Source organism: Drosophila melanogaster, chromosome 2L (genome assembly GCF_000001215.4).
Source record: "Drosophila melanogaster chromosome 2L".
NCBI lineage: Eukaryota > Metazoa > Arthropoda > Insecta > Diptera > Drosophilidae > Drosophila > Drosophila melanogaster.
In genome coordinates, this window is record NT_033779.5 from 17122662 (window position 1) to 17143992 (window position 21331).

General features: G+C 39.0%; 3 protein-coding genes across 4 annotated transcripts in view; 2 read left to right on the forward strand and 1 right to left on the reverse strand.

Moving 5' to 3' along the window:
- Positions 1 to 645: 645 nt before the first annotated feature.
- On the reverse strand, positions 646 to 3300 carry CG31784 (uncharacterized protein). The gene is made up of 3 exons (NM_165203.2): positions 1484 to 3300; positions 1325 to 1421; positions 646 to 1193 (listed from the first exon to the last, which is right to left on the reverse strand). Exons 1-3 carry the CDS (start codon positions 3212 to 3214, stop codon positions 730 to 732), a joined length of 2292 nt encoding a protein of 763 aa, NP_724035.2. The 5' UTR covers positions 3215 to 3300; the 3' UTR covers positions 646 to 729.
- A 5062-nt stretch (positions 3301 to 8362) lies between these two features.
- The window catches only part of CG34106 (uncharacterized protein), a 42095-nt gene continuing 29126 nt past the window's right edge, over positions 8363 to 21331 (forward strand). The window contains exons 1-2 of the mRNA NM_001299079.1: positions 8363 to 8963; positions 10822 to 11155. The gene's annotated coding sequence lies outside the window, so the exon portion shown is untranslated. The remainder of the gene's footprint in view (positions 8964 to 10821; positions 11156 to 21331) is intronic.
- The window catches only part of beat-IIIa (beaten path IIIa), a 42095-nt gene continuing 29126 nt past the window's right edge, over positions 8363 to 21331 (forward strand). The window contains exons 1-2 of one of the 2 annotated variants that reach the window (NM_135985.6): positions 8363 to 8963; positions 10822 to 11155. In NM_135985.6, coding sequence (NP_609829.5) covers positions 10957 to 11155 — 199 coding nt within the window. In that variant the 5' untranslated portion in view covers positions 8363 to 8963; positions 10822 to 10956. The remainder of the gene's footprint in view (positions 8964 to 10821; positions 11156 to 21331) is intronic. The other variant, NM_001201899.2, reaches the window with a different exon arrangement.

The window sequence follows — 21331 nt, forward strand, 5'->3', positions numbered from 1 at the left end:
GCCCCACCAGACGCCTCCTGCCCCATCCAACGGCTCATCTGCGTTTTGCTTGGCTCATCCTTAGATGCTACTTCCAATTCACCACTGACTAATACACTCCCAGTGGTTGCACCTATAGATATACGGCTGTGTGGCGACTATGTATCCAATGTTTTCGTAGTTTTGTTGTAGGGCCCAGAAACTAAGATATATGGCAGCTGCCAAAAGATGCAAAACATGGCTTTACCTTACATATGTTTTATACAGTGCTCCACAAAACTTTCTAAGCCCCAAGCTTGATACTCTAAACACCCAACATAAATTTATGCATATTGTATTCATCTTATAAGTTTGCCAAATAGTTATGTACGAATTTGACTGCAGAGTATTGTATTTAACTAGATGAAAATTAAGTAAAATGCTTGAATACTTTTTAGCACTACTTTTCATGACAGCAGGCTGAACATGTCCTGCTGCGTGGCTTCGTATGCACCATTTAGCGAAAAGGGAATTGAGGTCCTGCGCATGTATCTCTGACAGCTGCTGGAAGTGAATTCCCCTGCAAATTAAAACCGCCAACAGTTAAATTTGGCGATATCAGAATAGTTGTGAAGTATGAAAGTCCGCACTAATCAAGCTTGACTTTCCAGAACTTTACGTCGAACTATGAGTCGTTAGGCATTTATTGTGTATATATCTTATGTATTATAAATGAACCTTAACAAATAAAGAAATTGACCCTAGAATATGCTACCTTCTTATTACACTGAGGCTCTTGTTACTTAGCCGACTTAAGGACATGGAGGCAAGACTCAGTTTGGTTCTGAGTGACGTGCTTATCGTTTTGATATGGGTGTCCACCTCTGATAACCTTTCCTCGAGGCGAAGGTGTTCGTGGCGGAGCTTCCTGACCACCAATCGCTTGCTCTGCAAATGATTCACGGTTGCATCGTAGTCCAGCAACAAATCCGGATAATGCATCAAACAGCCGGCTCTTTTAAGTTTGAGTATCTTTTTCTTCACCCACTCGTGCTTTACCATTTCCCTGTAATGACGAGCTCTGAGGTCCTTTTCAAGCTTTTGCTGCGTTCTTAGCTTTGATTTCATATTATTCAGCAGTTCCTCGTTTATTTTCTTCTTGTTCTTCAAGTGGGCTAACGCATGGACGTCATAGGTTTTGCGGTCGCGAAACCGCTTAAGTTCTAATTCCTTTTCTATAAATACAAAAATAAATTACCGAGTATCTTATAACATAAATTATGTATCTTCAATTAAGGATAAAATATTTTGTAAAAGCGATCAATGCAAAAATAGATTAAATTCTAAATGATGTAAAAAGACTTACCTTTAATTTTAAGCCTCAGAGCGTTGTTTCGGGCTTGATTAGAAATATATTCAAGGACACGGAGGCCATCTCCAAGATTTTCCAATTTTTCGGATTTCTAATATGATGAAAAGAATATAGTGCCAAAAAAATAAATACAAAAACAAGATAAGCTCTTACGTTTTTTAGGGCCTGCAAACGATGCTGAACAAAAAGCAATTCCTTTCGTACGTCGGATGTTTCATCGCGAGTCTTGTTCATTTTTTTGAGGAGGTCATTCACGACAATTGTTATGCGATCAAGGCCTTCCTTGCAAAGAGTTTCCCTGACCTTCGCTTCAAATTTGGCTATTATCTGGGCATCCAAAGCACGGGCTTCTTCCTCCTTCTCGATTAAAGTGTTGACTTGTTTAACACTTAACTTTTCAGTCAGCTGCACTTGCTCCAAACGATTATCAAGCTCTACCAGAGCAGACATCAGCCTTTCGCGGTTAATCGTGTCGATTTGCTTGTCCTCGCTAACTAAGGAAAACTCCTTACGCCTTACATAGTAATCTGCGACGCTCCTCTCGAGAGCCTGATTGCGATGCATTTCATATTGATAGTCGATAACCAGTAGATACAGCTCCTCCAGCATTTTTTCTTTGTCTAGCAGTCGCCTCAATCGGACGGAAGTTCTTTCGTCATACTTGACCACTTCATTTATTAATCCGGTGAGGAATTGCTCAACCATCGCTACATTAGTCATATGAATCTCATTAAATAAATCCGATGTGGAAGCGTCCAAGATTGTCGACCTAATCTGGATGCTAAGTAAATGGCCACTTATATCATTATCTTGGCTTTCTTCTGGCACAATATCATTATAGATTTCCTCGTCAGTTTCGATTAAAGATTCGCTACTGATCTCTAGACTGTGTGTTTTTTGGTCTAAATTTTCGGTGTACTCATCCTCCACTTGGAGATCCGCGAAAGAGTCCGGTTCTTTCTGATCTCTGTCATTCTTGACCGCTGGTAAAACTTTTTCCTTCTCTTTGATCAACTGTATACTTTCAACACTTTCACTAGCAGAGAGGTTGTTTATATCAGGTAGACTACCAAATATTTCCAAAAACCTTATTCTTTCAGATTGTTTCTTATCCTCCGGATCTTCGACATCACTTTCTTGGTCCGATACAGTAAACTCTTTTTCAGTTTCGAATTCCGATAAAATACTAGTTAACCCTTTTTTTGAATCAGAATCCGAAGTGGTGTTAAAATATATTGAACTTAAGGACTCTGATGATTCGACAATCTGCACCTGCACATTGTGAGAATCTGCCAGGGAATTCTGTACTATTTCAGCTATTTTAGGCTTCTTAGGTTTTAAAAGAAATATTCTATGAGCACCCCAGAATCCACTTTTGTTTGCGGGTAGCATATTACTGCTCGTCCTGGTTCTAGATCTTCGCGAACTTGTGGAAGTTCTGGATAGAACGGAGGTGTTCGATCCCATGGACATTACACTCGACCGATTTCCAGGAGAGTCAAAAAGGTAATTTCTAGAGAAACGGTCACGGAAAAAGAATTTCCGTGACGTTTCTTTGGAGCTTACCAAAGATTTCTGGCTCTTTGCGATCGTTGGTAAAATGGCCTGGGATGGAACCGCCTGTTGAGGCTTTTTAGCCACTTTACGTGGTTTATTTTCAACCGTTGTCTTTGTAATCCTTTGAGGTTTTGATTTTTTTTGCTGTCTTAATACTTCTTTGGTTACATCTTTAGACTCTTTTTTTGCGACTAAGGTCTCCTCGGTTTTTTCCTTCATAGCGATATCATAACCAATCCAGACAGTTGATCCGATTCTCGATGTTGGTTCGTTGTCTGTGGAAAATGCCGATGCCCGTGAAAATGAGGTTCTTTGAATTATACTCATGGTGGGGTTAATAACAAAGCTCAAAATAAAACAAGGAAACGAGAAAGAACTACAAAATAAATACTGGAAAAAAAAAACGAGAACTTCGACGCAACGAAAACGAAAGTGTTTGATATTTAGATAAAAGGCATCTTAAAAAAATTAAAACGGTTCATAACTTAACGATTGGATCATACCATTTTGCACTGCACCTTTTAATCCAAACAGAATCCATGACATCATATCTGTTTCGAATGGATGGGCGGAAAAGGAAAGGCATATGCAAGTTATTCCTTTTTTGGCTGACTATCGTGTTACCCACTTTTACCCCCGAGGAAGCTGCATGTTGTTGGTTAATATCATCACTCATGTATGCCGCATACTAAAGAGAATTTATCATGTCTGTTGCTGCCCCTGCTGCCCCTACTGCTGCTGTTGATGCAGCCATAAAAAATAGAAAAAACTAGTGAGAAGGACTCGGAAGTACAGGCCGGCCTGGATAAGGGACCCGCGGGGATCAAGGTTCCAGGCTTTTGGGCTTTCGTCTGCATTGCTTAGCTACGAGCTGTGGCGCCTGGCATTGTCGCTCAAGTGTTTCGGCAAACTGGCTTGCCTTCTGTAAGGCAAGCTGTGCCGAGAGTAAGGTGGCAAGCAGTTTCAGGACTGAAGGGAGCGGTCTGAAGGATATCTGTCTCTATAGGGGATGGGGTAGCAAGTTGTCGTTGGATCCTGACAGACTAGCCTTATTGAGCAGGGAGTAAAGTGGAAAGATTGTCCACGGATAAAATGAACAAATATTTTCAATCATAAATATAGTGATGGTCATATTTTGCTAATCGAATTATTGACACGTACGCAGAGTACCCTTTATATATAATATTTTTACTTACCAACGGTAGGTAATTAAAATTAGTTTTCATGGTATTTTGCACCACTTACAAAAATTATATTTGTACCATATATAAAAAAATGTACAGTTCTTTTAGAATATGAAGTGGAAAAAAGTAATTAGTTGATTAAGTTGTATTGCTCTGTAGAGTACTTTCAATTCGCCGCCTTTTTTTATGCCTTAGTTTAGTTTGATGTTGCTGCCACGGCTGCTGAATATTCGCAAATTCGTTTACGTTTACCTAGTCACCTCCCCTTTTTACCTTTTCCCTCCGGGCGACCACCATCAGCTAAGTAGATTTGGGCTACCTGCATGCAGCTATGCTGCAGCGTTTAAGTGGGTATATAGTATATTCCTTTTTTTCCTTCGTGGTGCGGGAGGGAAATGGGTTTTCGGTGCTCTTCTCTTTTCCCAGGACTTCTGGCAAATTGCCTAAAACTTTCTTTATATTTGATGTAATGAATTCCAGCGAAAAAGAGAGGCAGCTAGATTTGCGATTGCCAGAAAGAGTGGACCAGAAAAAGTAGCAAGGACGAAAATGTGATGGAAAGCAGAAAAAACACAACGGCGGCCAAAACAGAGTGTTGCATACATTGCGTATGCGTAATGTGTTACAGATACTCCACATACGCCACGATGTCTGGGCGTGTGTGCGAGTTCCGTTTCCGCAATTAAAATGTTGATTACATGAAGTACGACTGCCGCTTGTTTGTTTCCCTTGTGCCACGCCCCCATTTTACCCATCCGATGCTGTGGGAGCCACAAAGGAAAACGGAAATTATGTGTAGATGCGGGCGTTGGCGCTTAGCTGAGCTTTTCATTCGGCATTAACAACGCAGTGGTAAAATGGCAGCGGTGAAGGCAGCCACAATAAGCAGCGACCATAAATTGCAAACATTTGGCTTTTTTGCGATAAGCAATCCGTTGGCAAAAGGAAGGGGGAGCAGCGAGTTTAATGACCTACCTAGATTACTAAAGCCCAGATAAGCGATAAGTGGGAATACACTACAGTCAAAACATGGAATGTCTTAAAATACCAAAAAGTGCCCTTACACGAAGCCTTCAATTAGGAAGTTTTATTATTGAATTTAATGCTGGAGACTGCTCGCGAGACAACACATAATTGAATAATTTAGTTTGTTTCGATTTATTAGCTTGATTGCTCTTGATTCAAAATTAGTGAATAAAGAACGAATTTTATTTCTATAATATATTGTAGGTAAGAACAGAAGTCTGAATGCAGCATGTTTACTCTTCTCAACATAAAAAAAGAAGACTGCTGCTATGGCTGAAAATAGCACGCTTTACACCGTAATTAAATCAATCATACGACCTGTTGGTAAAGAGGCCAAGACAGAAACAGAAGTGAAAGGAGCAGCCGAAAAAAAAGCGGGGAGGCAACTGGCGTGACGAAGGTAACGCCCCCGAATACACCTGGAGAAATTCCCGCCCCAGAGCCCCCTGCCCGGCCAACGAACACCTTGCTTAGCATAAATGAATATTTATAATTCAAACGCCTTTTGCCCATACTTTTTCCTTCTGTATGCAAAACAGCGGCGGCGACTGAAGATCCGCAAAGTGCTTTTTTCGAAGACTGGAATACGAAAGAGGGAGACAGGGTGTAAGAGTGTAAGGGGGAGAGAAAAGAATAATTTTTTATGAATATTTATTTGTTTTTACAAAATCGAAGTTATGCATTTGCTGCTCGCTCTTTTCTTTTGCTGGAAATAATGCTCTGTTGGACACGTACCCTGCCCCGAAGTGGCATCAAAGTTTTCCCAGCTTCGACTGCTGAAAGGTGCGTAAGACAATTTAATTTATTTGATGCATTAAAGCAGAAATATTAACGCTATAAATCAATGAGTACAAAAGTTTTTCCCCTCCTTTTTTTCTCGTTCTCTTGCTGTTCTTGTTTAAGTGTATTTCGTATTAATTTATGAGTGTGCCCTTAACCCTACCCCCAACCCCATATTCACTCCCTTTGGGCCAGGCCGAAAACATTTCTTTTGCGCGAATTTTTTATGACAGCTGCGCGTAAAGTTATCACACGTAAATTCAGCTTGGTGGAGAGAGCCTACTTTAAAGGCCATCAATGGGTAACAATACAATACGACAGTTTCGTATTGATAAATACCTTTAAGGTAAGATATACAGTTCAGCTAATAAGAAGAACTGAATTTTAATTGGCTCTCTTTGGGTTTACTTCAAATCAAGAATCTCCCCTCTTGACTCGTTTCATTTACGATTTCACTCGAAATCCAATCTACACGCTCTTGTTGAGAAAAGATGAGAACATAAAATCTAGCAATATGAAATATTAGCAAATAACTTAAAGTGCATTTAGAGACTTCTATATTTCTCTTAGTGCTTTTATTGGTTGGAGGATTTGCTATGCAGGCCACAAATGTTTCTGACTGGGAATGGAATCTCCTTTAGGGCTACCTAAGCTAGACTGAACCATTAGCTAAGCACACAGAGAGGAGAGCTAAATACTCCTTCTAGCCCCTTAACCCTCTCGTAGCGTTGTCCCATTTGAAAGCCACATAAGCTTAAAAATTTCAAGTGCTGCACCGATTTCAACCCGGCACAGAAATGAAGTGAAATGCCACTGTCCCGGAGAGAGTTTCCAGTTGGAATAGAAGCTGTAGTACCAGGCAAATGCAGACAAAAAAATATCTAGTTACTAAAGGAGTTAAACTTGAGTTTGTGTATATGGTATTACTTTTAGTTTTCATAGTATTCATACATTAAATTAAAGTAATGCAGTGGTAGTCAAAATCCATCACGCGTTACTCAATGTAGGGAAGGTTAAGTAGGAGGAAAAATGTATTTAACATTTTAAAGTTATAGGGATTGCTGTAAATGTCCTTGCGTCATATTAATAAAACTGCACCACAGTAGCTACTTCGAACTCCATACTATACTTGTGTTCAAAAACTCTGTGCCGTCAACCAGTACTGGTTGTATTCGCTCTAACTAACCTAGTATAACTTTTTACTGTACGACAAACGCGTATAAAAGTACTTGAAATAAATAGAAAACTGATAAATTTAAACTTGTTTCTTATATGCAACTTTTCTAAGTGTTTTAAGGTCAACATTTGCATGTGGAAGGGCGGAAGGGCAGGAAACTCAAAGGAAGGAAGCTCGTCGGAAAACCAGGGTTAAACCTTTAAAAGGTCTACAGTTTGTAATGTTCTTAACGCACTTTTAAATTTGTCATGCAAAACGAAACTTTAACTCGATTAATGCGCAAAAAGTTCAATTATTTGCATTATTTTTCATTTTCAATTTGAATTCCATTTTTGCTCATTGTCATTGCTGGTGGGCAAACAAAAGTCGCTCATTTAACCCGAATCCCCTCGTTCAGTTGTGTGCATCGCATAGATAAAGTCATATATCAGGGATAATTTTAAAAACCCTTTCGCACCACCCCCCTCCCCCTGCTCTGACGTCATCAGTTGGAGTTTGGCTTTCTGGTCTGTTGGTTCATTAAATATTGTGATAATTTTTCATATTTATTTTTAAGTGGTTTACAGTGACAGTGAAATTTACATTTTATTTCATTAAGCAAAGCGCCATTTATATTTGATTCTCGGGCCAACTCTCATTTGAGCTTATACATTCGCATTTATTTATTTGCATATACAATTTTATTTGTCCTTCGTTTAATGGCGTTTAATTGAGCACCAGAAAACAATGTGCAAATTAATTGCATTGCCTCGCTAGCCTTGAAATTTGGTTAAGTCAATAGTGCGTGGGAACAACGACACGAGGTTACGAGCTTGAAATAAATTTTCATTCCGAAATTAATAATGTTCTCAGCATTTATTGTATTTATATATTTCGATAGCTTATTAAAATTCTATCAATTATAAACTGAAGTATTATTAGTAATTATTCGAAAAAACATGATTTGTATAAGTAGCCCTGAAACTAAAATAGCTAACAGCATTTCGTATACTAGGAAAATCCCCGTAAGGTTCGCAATAATTGTGGCAGACTGTATGCGGTGTTGGCTAAATGTTATGCTATTGTAAGCCATAAATGTTTCAGCACATTTCCCTATGTATGCCATACCACACATTCTAATAATTTATAGGAAAGTTTCGATGTTAAAAACACGCCACTGTTATCTGAAACAATTGGAAATGGTACAAACAAGCATAAGGAGAGAGCAGGAGAGCAAAACGAGCTTTTTCTCTTGCGCTTTGCTACGTCGAAGGACATTCCCCCAAGAAGCTTCCAGTGCTGGCCAAGTGAGGGCGCCACCCGCGTGTTAGGCACTGTGAGCATGAGTTTTTTTTAGTCGCTATTTCAACTTTGAAGTGAACGCACGTCATTTTTGTCGCGCGCGTTGTTACAATCCCCTCTTTGTGAAGGAGCCAAACGAAACCCGAAACTGAAAACTGAGCCAATCGAATAACACGCACACTTTCAAATTTTGTGCATGTGCGTGTGCGAGAGCGAGCGGTCACTAAAAGTAATAACGTGTTTACAAAAAAGTAGGAATGCCCCGTAATACTCTCAAATAAAAACGAAAGAGTGCAAGTGTGGCGGCAATAATAACAAAAACGTATTCAATGAAAATGTGAGCAAGTGCAGGTCGTGGAAATGAAAAATCTTTGAGCCCCCGCTCGAAATGCCGCATTTGTTGCGTGCCGAAAACATTTGTCAGGCATTTGTTGTTATTGCTGGGAAAACTGAGAAAACTGTTGCGGTTGCGGTTAATTAAAACGCGAAAAGTGGAACACAAGGAGTAATCATCTGGCGACCCCAAAACTAACAAAAATTAAAAATAGTCGAGCCAACCGAAAAAGTGGAGAAACCAAAAACTGAACCTTGTAAGAGCGAGGCCTTAGCTTTTTCATCGTCAGTTTTTGTAGTTGGTTTGCCATTCCTTTAAATAAAAAAGTAAACAGTTTGGTTTTATGGTATTAAGTGAGCATTTTTTTTTTTAGAAATATTATGATAGATGTATGAAGGAAGGTTACATTCCCAAACAACTTTTGTATATAAAAAAAAACGTTCTAGCAAAACATTATTTTTGTAACAATAGCTAAAAACTGAAAAATGTAGTATACAAAGTAATTAAGTTGAATGACTGACATGATCTGATTTGTTTTGCATTCCAGCATACAGTCTATGTAATTATTAAAGCGGTATCCTTAAAGACGTAAGACCGAAACACGGCGGCTTTATTTTCCTGATTCGGGCCAAGAACTTCAACTTAAAAACTCGACACCATAAATTTCACATTCAGCCAGAGAGCATTTTAATCTTTAATTATATTTTGTATTTTTTTTTTTCACTTTTTGCCGCTATTGCCATCTCCCTTGTTTAGCTTCTACTTCAATTTAGGCTAATTATGTTGCTTGGGCGTGTTGGAATAGATATAGTGTCCTGTATATAAGGCGGGGTCCTGACCATTTATTCAGTACTGCCTGCTTTTGGGCGTCCCACTTTCCAGAGTTGTTGGTTCTGTGGGTGTACGCGATTTTATTGTTGCTGTAATTTAAACAACAGCTGCTGATGTTGTTGCTTTATTATCTGCACCTGACTTGTTGGCTATTTATTTGTGTTTATCCAGCCATTGTTGGCTTTAAACAAAGTGAAATGCCAAAAAAAGGGAATTAATCGGAAAAAATTGAATATTATTGCTATCTGTCGTGGAATGACAGTATATTTATAAATATTTGTTAATTGTTCGTGCTGTCACTGGATTTGCAAATGCCCATAAATCATTTCCAGCATTCGTGTAATGTGGGCGTGTGTAATTTCTAAAAGTACGTGTTTTATTGACTTTTAATGAGAAATACCAAATGGATCGAGAAGTTAAAAAATATATTTTCATAGTTTATTTTGTTGAAAGGGAACTTTACAAAGACTTCAAACGTCATTTAAAATGTTTCTAATCTCATGTTTTTAATTTCATAGATGCATGTTGAAATGTTTTTCATTATTGCACTGATCACAATTCAAATCTGGTTGCCCGCATGTTATTGAACCTTAATTGCTGTCATAAATAAAATAACAATTTGGAAACGAATAACCCTATTACCAATAAATTTCGATTTAACGTATGTTTGAGATGAGGCCATAATTTTGCCAATCTTGACATATGAGTTGTTCCCAGTGGCTCGACCCCAATCCGCAACCAAATTCCTGGTATTTCATTTAATAAACAGCGCCTAACTAGCTTATGATAATTGCACAGCTAGCTGCGCGTGCTTAGTTTGGATTATAAATAAGTATCGTGGTTAGGCACTTGAAGGATTGTGGCTTACTAAAATTAAAGCAATTGGCATATTGTATGTCACCGTTTAAATGAAAAAAAAAGGCGACCTTTTAGTGAATTTCCAACGCCGCTTTTGCTGTTAGTCACCATCTTCAATTGCCTGGCAAGCGTTTTCCTGACGCTCTAAATCAACCAAAGGGTTAAGGAGCGAGCGGCAACTGGATTTTGAATTTATGTGGCAAGGTCTTTCCTTCGTTTTCCGCTTTTCCACGCTTTTTCCGCCGCAGAACCGAGAAAAGGCTGCTGTGTAATTAATCTTTTCCCAAAATGCTTGAAAATTTATGTCTTTAACTTGACTGCAGTGCCGCTCTATATGATGGAAGCAGCAAAATGGGGCGGGGAGCCTCAGGTCCTTTAATAGTTTTTGCCTTTAACTTGCCCGTTGTTTTTGTTCGCGTCGCGATTAAAAGTGATTAATAGCCAACATTTTATTACCGCACAGAGGCAGCAGTATAGGGGGTGCCCCAAAACAACAACTTAATGTCCAAATGAAATAAGTGAAAATTTCACACCGAAATTAATAAAGACATTAGTGCGTGTGGGCGTGGCTCATTTGGGGCATTTAACGGAAGCCAAGATGTGTGCGGAGGATCCATTCACCCAGCACCAGCTGCCGCACCACCATAAAACCGAGCACCACCAATGCCACCAACAGCTGCGAATGAATATGGAGCAACAGGACGGAACTCCAGGAGCGAGAAAATCGGCCACAGCAAGGACGGCGGCTACGAGTTTGCAGATCTGGTATATCCTACATGTGATACTAGTCCTAATCGGTGAGTTATAAATCTCCCTCCCTATATGTATGCATATACAAAAGGTTCTTTTGGGCACCATTTAAAATGGGTCATAATTAATGCCAGGCCGGGGATGTGGGCATCTTTTTTGCATTTATCTAAAAATTCTGGGGGATTTATCTAAGCACAAATGGCAAAAGTGTTCCTTAGTCGGCATTAATTTATAGATGGGATCTAATTAAACAAGTGTACCCCTGAGTTCCAGTAAAGGGATTTCTTCTGCTTGCCAGCAGGGAAAGTATTTAATATTGCAATTTTACGGGTAAGTTCTGGTCACACATTTTTTTGTCAAATCTAATTAAAAGCTAATTTAAGTAATCAAAAAAACTCTTTTACCAAACAAAGAAATTAACAAAGAAATTTTCTCTTTATTCCATTTACTTCTCAAGAACTTTCAAGTGAAGTAACAAATATCTTAAATGTTTCCCCAGCATTTCTCAGAAAATCTGACGCCAAACAAGAAGTTTACGCATTTCATACTCAAACATTTTTACAGAATTCTTTGTGTGGACGGAAATCCAGCTCCCTCAAAACAAATTCCTGGGAAAATCCCAAGAAAAACAATCAACAAATTGAAAGCCAAAGACCAAAACAATCGAACAAGTCCATTGGCGAAAGACAAAAGCGGCGACAATAACAAATTGGAGCACGCAGACGGAATAGAAATTAATAAATTTGCCAAGAAGTCCCCACTCAGGATTACTTGTTTGTTATTAGAGGGGACCTCGGAATTCTATTATTTTTACTCTACAAACATAATATTTACAATCCAGAGCTAGGTATTTGTAATTTGAAAAAATGCTTGCCTTAAAAATATTTGTTAAATAAATTGCATCATATTTGTCAGTACTATTTCTAGGATGAAATATTTATATTATGAAATATATACAGCCATACACATGTTTTGAAGAGTAATATTTCTTGTATATATTTTTTATCTTTATTACTTTCAATCATCTGTGGCGCTGCTTTTGTCGCATTTTTCGAGTTCAAGCCAGTTAAGTTGACATTTCCGGCAGGGCAGAAACGTGATGGGGTTTCTAATAGGGGTGGCGTAAAAGTAGAGGGGCGAAAAAGTGAGTGGAAAGACTGTAACTGTCTTTTCATTATTTTCAAATCATATCACAAAGGGCAGAGCACAAAGATGGGAATGCTGAGCAGCGGAAACGGATATGGAGCCAAGTGAATGCTTGCACACCAGCGGGGATCCTTGCAGGTCCTGCGGCTCTCCCTATATCCGCCTCTTTCCCTATCCTGGCTCTCTGCCTTCCCCTGTGTGGGTGCGTTGGCTTAATTCAATGTCTCATTTGCATACATTAAAATGTCACATTTTACATGTCGTTTGAGCGTCTCGCCTTAAGCCTAACAGCAGTAACAGCATCCGCAGCAGAAGCCAACGTCAGTTAGCGTTAAGGATACTCCCTGGGAGCCTAAGAGCCATCCTGGCATCGGGAAATCCAAAGGCGCCACCCACCGCCCACTCCTACACATAAACTACATTAGCAATCGGAGCAGCCGAAGGCAGCCATGTAAAAATGGCTTAACGCGCAAATCTTTCAACTAAACATTAATCCTAATGGTTTTCAATTTTGTTGCGCCTTCTGTGGCAAGTCAAGTTCGCGTCTCCTTATTTGCCAGTCTGTTTTTTCTTTTCATTTTTTTTTTTTTTTTGTTTTGTATTTTACTCAACCCATACCTACTACTTTTCATTTTTGGCGCTCTGACTTCGACTCTGGTTGTGGGTCCTGCTTTGCATGTTAATACGCTCTTTGATATTGCCGAGCAGCGCCTGCAGCCTGATTGCTTCTGACAGCGTCCCCCGAAAACGCCCACCACCCCCAGGCTAACTGTAAATATGAAATTCGTTTAAATTTCATTGGAAACTCAGCTCGTTCCCATTGAATTTAGCGAAAATAATGACCGAACTCAAATAAAAAAGCTCCACCTGCTTTAGCTCTCCTACTTATTATATTGATACATCCACATATATCTATAGATATCCCTATGCCGGCCACCCCCTCATTAGAGGGTAACACAATTTCGCATTAATCAAGTCGAGCCCACGTAGAAATCGCCCTTGACTCAGTACACACAAAATAAAGAGAAAAAATCAACAGGGGTCTAAATAATGATACGAAGGACGTGGGTCTCTCCCTCTCTTTTATATGTATATTTCCTGGCAATCGATGTCGATTTAATTTTTTTAAGGAACATTTTTCAAATATCATATCATTCGTGAAAAGCTTCACAAGTTTGATTAACAAACTCTGATTAGTTCTGAGAAAAAAATATCAAAGTAAGAATGCCGGCATAGATTTTGCATGCCCATATAAGTATGCTATATAATTTTCTCTCTTTAACTTAGTACCAAACACTGCAGTGCACTGGTTTCATATGCTGATGCTAATTTTTTAAAAGATATTCAACATTTAATAAGTATTTCAAGGTCCAATGTTCATATATGCAAAAAATATACCATGCGGATAATGCATATGTGGGCATTACGGCCTACGTAAGGACACACTTATATCTCTGTGGTGTACATAGCCCCTCGTCCATACACTGCCATTAAATTGTTGCCGGCAAGCTGAGCATAAGCTCAAGTATGCTTAAATGTATGTTTAAATAAAACTGTGTCGCCGCAATGGCCAAAGCGACTGAGTCTCTGTGTGGCTAAGTGTTTTTTCCCCCACTTTGTGTTTGCTTTGATTATTCACACACGCACACTCCGATTGTTGCAATAGATGGGAAACATATACAGTCACATTCGTATCAATGTCCTGTGTTTGCGAGACAAAAACATTTTGAGCCACTAAGCTTTTGTTGAAGTTTATCTCTGCATTTGGGCAATTGATGAAAGCTCCTCGATTGTTTCTATTTTCTTTGCTCATTGTTGTTTTTTCACTTTCGTTTATTGACGTTGACATAAGCAGCAGGTGCCCAGCATTCAAATAAATCAGAGGGGTAGTGCAAACTGTAATCCGAAAGCATCCGTACATATTTCATGGCACTTTTCGTTGACATGACAGCATTTTTTTTTGGAACAAATTGCATAAAATGTGTTTGGTGTCTCATTTAAAAGCACTAAACGTAAATATTAAATTCGTCATGGATCTAAATTACCGTATTTTCCAGAGTATCGTTTTCGGCTCGTTCCTAGCTGATCAGTTTCACAAAAAGGAAAACTCGACTGAAATCCAATAGGTACCATTGTTATTGAAATTCTATTGATAATTAGTTGTTAGATAACTAAATATACTTTACCTCTACATTTTCTGAAATTCAATACTTAATATGGACAACATTTTGTGATTTCAATAAAATAAAATCTCTAAAAGGCAAAAAAAAAAACTCAGGACAAAGCAAACAGTTTGGGACCCAGTTTTTCGGTTCAGTTCGGTTCAATTTGGTCCGATCCGCTCAGAAAACGCCCCCTAACCAAATTGAAACAAAATAAAAGTGCCCGGAGTTGACTTTTTTTGGCATTTTGTGTGTGTCTTTATTGAAATCATTAGAGCGCGGAGAGAGAACAAAAAGTGTATATATATTTGGGATACGGTAGGACTTTGGCATTAATGTCTGACGAGGCTCAGACGAACGACCGACAGACGCCTATTAATCATGCAGACTTTACGTTCCATTAAGCAGTCAAGGACTAGAATTTAGGGGGGTATGAAGAAATAAGACAGAAGAAGATGGAAATGTGTGAGGGATTTCCCAAAAAATGTTAGAAGCATTATTTCTCGACTTGGTCGGATTACGTTTGGGTCAAACCAGAAACATGCCTAAATAAACTGTCTAAATTACCAGGGTCAAAGGCATCATGATACCCTCTAATCCATGAAGAATTGAAACGTTCGCCATAAAGTTATATTAAAATTTTTGAAAGAAATAAATAAATTTCTTAAATATTTATTTTTAATGATGTTTAATTGTAAGTACTTATGCGTCGTTTTAGCATAATAGATGACTTTATATATTCTACTTAATTAAAATATTTTATAGTATTTTATAAGAATAATTGCATTCTTTTAAATCCTCTCCCTGAAAGAGATTTACCCCTTCATCGTCGGAACTCAATATCCTGCACCTCTGTCTTCTCAATTTTCCACCCAACTGATGGGGAACGTGTAAAGGTTTAAAGTGTGGGCAACTGGAGGGAAAAAGTAGACAGAAAAACGGAAAAGCGCAAACATTGCGCAGCAAACAAAGTCAGTGGCCATTTGCTTGTTCTGCTCCCAACTCCTGGCTCCTAATGGCCAAAATATTGTATTACAACAAATTGTGCATCTGGCCCGTAAATAAAAAGAGCAAGCCAAAACGGGCCGAAAACACCCTTTAAAACGGACCTCGAAACGGTCCTTGTGGTCCTCCCCTCTGGCTCCTCATCATCAGCTGCTGCTGCTAACGATATGGAAAATTTATCAAAAAATCTAAGGGGCCGGCAACAACATGACACCGTCTGACCGTTCGTCCAGGCATAAAATAATCAGCACAGTCAAGGATCCACAGGATGGGTGCGGGAAATTGGGAGGAAATTGTGCGGAGGGCGTAGGAAAAGGCAAATGTTGGGCTAAAAGGCTTTCCAGGTTAGACCTCGTGGCAACAACCTCAATCTCATGGGCGTTGATGGCCAGCAAATTGATTTTGATTCGCAGTCAGAAATTATCAAATGTGCAAATCGAGTGGAGAAATCTGTGTGAGGCATTGGGATCAGGAATGGAAGATTAATAAGGATACAATGTCTGATAAGGGTCCAAAATCAAGAGCATAAAGTGTTGTGTGGCAGATAAAATTTCTCCCATTTTTTTTTTTTTTAATTTTTACATTTAATTTATGGCACGGGCAACAATAAGTCTTACTGAACGTTTTTAAATTCCTTTTGTCTAAAATTTAATTCAAACGCTTTCGCATAAAAATATTTTTAGTTTAGTTAGCCTTATTTTTAATGTACCAGTGGTATTGCATATGTCAATAATGAAATTTAATAAAAAAAAAGGTTAATAAGATATTTCCGTGGTGAGTTTAAACCTTAACTGTATGCATTTGTTTTACACATCCAAGCTCCTTGACCTTCTGACTATTTTTAAATGTTATATGCACTCTGCGGAAGAAAGCACTTGATTAGGAGAAAGAGCAGGCAACCGAAAGTAAAGGCTTGGGACTTTCGGACGGAGAGAGTGTGGGTGTGTGAGTAAATAAGACGCTCACACCCACAATCAAAGCTTCGGCTGAGTCGTGTAAGCCGCTCACCAAAGCGTAAAGACAATTCAATCGATGGCAAATACCCATACAATCACACTCTTGGTAAGTTCCCTGCTCACATTGGACCAAAGTGTTTGAAATATTTTCACTTGTGTCATTTCCTCGAACACATTCCCACGGAAGTTTAGGGATGGGCTCGTGTCTGGCCAAGGAAACATTACTTACATGTGCCTGCAACTCGAGCTGATTTATTCACGCATCGCTTGCCACGCCCCCCGCCTGTCACGCGCCCATCGCTGCCAAGACGCTCTCGAGAATGGCCATGGAAAATGGCAAATGGCAAATGGCAGCTCAAAGTTGGTTTTTCGCTCTACTTTGTGGTGGCGGCTCAAGGATGTGTTGTGAAAGTGGTCATTATAATAATTTCATTAAATTTTATAAAATCATATAATGAATATTGTATAATGAACTGTAGGCTGACAATAACAATATACTATATAATACGCATGCTAACTGCTCAGATATAAATTTAAGTCAGGGTATTTGTTTGTCTATGTCCTGGCTCATCTCTCCTCGGATCTTTTCCTGTGTTAGGTGCCTGCAGTGGATTTTTGGCACTCACTGTGCAGCGCAAATAGAGCGGAAAAATTCCGCCTCCGGTGGCTGCTTTGCTTTCGCCATTGCCCGTCTCGCTGTTTCCAAAGTGAAAGTTGCAGGGGAAAGTTTGCCATTTGAGTGGACCAGAGAGTACTGAGCCCTCGTAATTTATTTGGGCCGCTGGTAATCAATGCCTCCACTGAGTGTGCGGATGGGTTAAGCTTATCGCATCCGCTTTTGGGTCTGCTCCGTGGTCTTCAAGTTGTAAAGTGGCCAAAAAAGGACGAATAGAGGGAGTGGGGGCGGTTGAGAGACAGATTTATGGGCGCCAGTTGAAAGGTCACTGCAAATGGTCGATTTGTGGCCCTTACTACCACGGCTTTCCAACAGAATTTATGACGAACATGCTGCAACATCCTGTTAACATACCCATTTGCATATCCACATGCACATGAGCACATTCGCTGGTCTCCTGCAAAAGAAAAAGCGAAAGAGTAGCGTCACATCCATAACAATAAAGTCGCATTAGCAGCTGGGCCAGCTACAAAACAATGCTAGCCGAAATGGTTAGCTAAATTATAACCATCATATTAATGGTTATTTTCTTTTTATTTTTCTCTGCCGCACAAAACCGAGAGCTCAGCACAAAAATCGCCGCACAAATGATGCTCAAGATGGCCAACAGCAATAACAGCATGACAAAAAATGCTTAGATTGTCAGGACAAGTACTTTCGGCATCGGCCATAGTGGTCTTTAGATGTGCTTTTTGCCAGCTTTGAACTTACATTATTGTTACTATTTAATGATACCTAAATATTATTATTATTTAATATTACTATTAAGGTTGAGACAAGTAAATAGAATTAAATTTTTTGTATGGTCGCAGCTTGATTCTACTTTGTTATTACCAGCACATAATTGAAAGTAATACTTCGCTTATCAATAAAATTTAACTGCTATCCAGCTGCATATGTGCCCTCTGGCCTGTGGGTAGGGTATTCATAAATTTATATCAAAATGCGCAGCACTTGTGTGCAGTTGTCGCCGCCACAAAGTAAAGAGAAAAGCTGGGAAAAGCGCATAATGGTGGGGAAAAGCGGTGAAAAGCGGGGAAAAGCGGGGAAACTGCCAATGGCCTCAATGAGCGTTTGAGTGTGTGTATGTGTGCTAAAGTGCAGGCGAGTGAGTGGGCATGCAGCTGCTTTCATTATGACAGGAAAATTTCGCATCCACTTTCCCTGCTCCTGCTTAACTTTCCTTTTCTACTTTTTGCGCGACTCCCAGAGTCGGCGCTTTTTGCTGCTTTTGCTGCTTTGTGCATATCATAAAATTTTAATTGAATTCTGACATTTTACCATGCGGGAATGGGAGTAGAGATTACACCGAACTTTACAGCTGTCAATAACTTTGATGTCGCCGAAAGTCTCTTTGCTCTCTTTTATTTATTACACGCCCGCAGATGCCCCGTTTCGTTATATTCGGTGGAAAATGGGCGAACTACTTTTCGGCTTTTGGCGTTGTTAACATTTCATTTCTGCCGCATTTCATTTCGCCTGCGATGCGTTTTATGAATTCAGTTATTCCGTTGGCTGCATATTCAATTTTTTATTCGCTTTCCCACCGCAGCTTGGCATCTCCTTTATCCGCTCAAACCGCCCCTTGGCTTTTCCTGGATTAATTTGGCTCTGTTGGAGGAAAAAAGAAAGCAACATTTCCCTGACACTTTTAATGCAATTTTAATATGCGCGCGCAGCTTTATAAAATATTCAATATTCCCAGTCTTTTCAGAGTCTGCTCTCTTTGCTGGTTAAAAGTTAATTACCATCCATATTTATTTGTTCTGTACTTAATAAATTCAATGAATGGAAAAAAAAACGCGAATTTCCATTTAGTTAAAAAGTCTCAAAGAGGTCGAATATTTAAATTAAATTCAATCTTCGAATGCAAATTGAAAATCTATGAAATTCTCTCTCATTAAGATGATGATTAAAAAAATTAATAAAAAATTGCTTCGCAGAAGCTGGTTGCTGATATTGTCGAAAATATCTTTTAAAACAATCAGATATCTCTTCAGATCCATTTGTGAAACCCATACACACATACCATCCATTAATATAAATATATATTTTAGTATGCATTTGGCGGCTAATTAAAATAACGCAATGAAAGAAAGGACACTCGAACTCCAGAAGAAGTGATATCAAAATGTAAAATAAAAGCAAAGTAAAGGAAACAAAAATCATAAAAACAATAACCAAAAGTAATCAAAAAGTGGAGCACTTTACTTTTGTTTGTCCTTACCACACAGGGAAAATAAAGTGGGGTAACAAAAAGGGGGGCGTCCGTCCTGGCAGATGTTTTTATAGCTCATAAATTCGTAAGATGCTGTGCGGAATTGCCAAGAAGCGGAGAAAGCGTCTAAAACCATGGCGAAAAGGACGAAACGGGCCACAAAACATCAGAATTCATTGGCCTCTGCCAAGTTTTGTTTATCCTTTCGCTGCCTTGGCATATAAACGCTTCCTCTGCCTTGGCTTTCCCCAGCCAAATCAATACAAAATTGATGAATACAAATGATCATAAAAAACAATAAAAGGCAATGCCAAAAAGCAGCTGTATCTTACAGGGTGGCTGGTCCTGTCCTGATTTGGTTATAAAAATCCCAGCCACGTATTTGCTCTGTTCTGCTTTCGTTGCCAACAATGTGGGCGGAAATTGGGACTGGAGCGAATCGAAGGTTTCCAGATAGATGCACTTTCGATTATTCATATAAGACTCCATATAATGACAATCAGCCACTCATTTGAAATTAATTTCGCGGAATAAATCAGCAACTCAAAGATGAGTGAGAGAAAAACACGCTGAAAATTTGGGTGGATAACGACTTTAACTTGAGCTTCTCGCTTGTCTGCAATTGGCATCTATGGCAACTCTCGTGGAGAATCCGAGAAATGGAAAGGTCTCGGAAAAGGGAGCCACATTCAACCTGCTTGATTTCAAACGTATCGTTATCTAAAAGAATAAAAAAGTATAGTATATAGGGACACAACTCTCATACACAAGCAAAAATTTACTCCTGCGTACAAAATTATAATTTTCTGCAGTCGAAATCATTAATTATCATAATTAATATAAACATAAACAAATCTTTCAAAACGCGTAGCATTCGGTACTGCAACTTACAACATAAATTAAACATAAAAGCAAACTTTCTTATTTGCAATGTTTCTGATAAGGAATTTCTTTTTCAAGTGTTGCCACAAGAGAAAGTAACCGAGTGATAGCAAATATATGCATAAACACAAACACCATCCCGAAAATCAAACACACACAACTCACAGATGTCTATGGCGGGAAATTGATTTCAATCAATCACGTGTTGTGATTACTTTGCTAGCAAGCGATTCCCATCTGTAAAGGCCATTAGCAATAATTTACTTAAGGGCTTCAAGGCAGTCGAAGGCACAAGTGTCAACTGGTTAATAGAAGGCTTTTGTGGTCGGAATTTTTGCGGATCGGTTCTGTGGTTAAAAGTAAAGAGCTTATATTAAAGAGCTTCCATATGACGCTAAAAGAAATTTATGCTTCTAAAATTATTTCATTTTTTGGTTCTTATTAAACTTATTAAACTGCAGAGTGCTAATGACCTGACCCTTTTCTCTATTGATTCCCTATTCCTTTTTCAGATGCAGATGCAATTTCATAACTCCCCTGTTCCCTCTTTTCAACTGGCTTCTTTGTTGGCGCTTCCATTCCTTTTTATGATAAATTGATTGATATTTGAATTTAATGATAAGCTTTCTGCGAGACGATGAGAAATCAAAAAGGGGAAAGGAACCCAGACGACCAGTTGGCAATTCAATTTTCCTGGCCTTCATTTTTCAACTTCAACGACAGTGGCAGCCGCGTGTCTGTGGCTCCTGCCTCATGGCTTGCGGAATATGCAAATTCTTTGCCACAATTTTCCCCAGCACTTTTTGTTTTTATCCTGTTGCTGTTGTCGAAGTCGTCTTTGATAAGCAAACTTTTGCACTGATAATGATATTTTTATAGTGCGTTGACGAGCTCGAAAAGCATTAGAAGAAAAGGCCTGAGCTATTTGATGTTAGGGCTAAAATTCAAAACAGGAACACCAACGCCTGAGAGAGATGTATTATAAATAACTGTGTATAATTTTGTTGCTTTGCGTTTAACTATATGTAATTTCTAAACCAGGCCGAATATAGGCAAAGTACCTTTTTTGTCGCCGTATCAGGACGCTGAAAAAACTATCGACCATTTGCAGCCATACCGACGATTTGCAATCGATTTATAGGCCAATTTGCATAATCATTAACTTCACATGCCGCCAC

Coding starts and splice junctions, on each gene's coding strand:
- CG31784 (NM_165203.2), bottom strand. CDS start 3,214: ATGAGTATAATTCAAAGAACCTCATTTTCACGGGCATCGGCATTTTCC. Junction 1,422..1,483: donor GTTTGCAGGCCCTAAAAAAC/GTAAGAGCTTAT, acceptor TCATCATATTAG/AAATCCGAAAAATTGGAAAA. Junction 1,194..1,324: donor TCTGAGGCTTAAAATTAAAG/GTAAGTCTTTTT, acceptor TTGTATTTATAG/AAAAGGAATTAGAACTTAAG.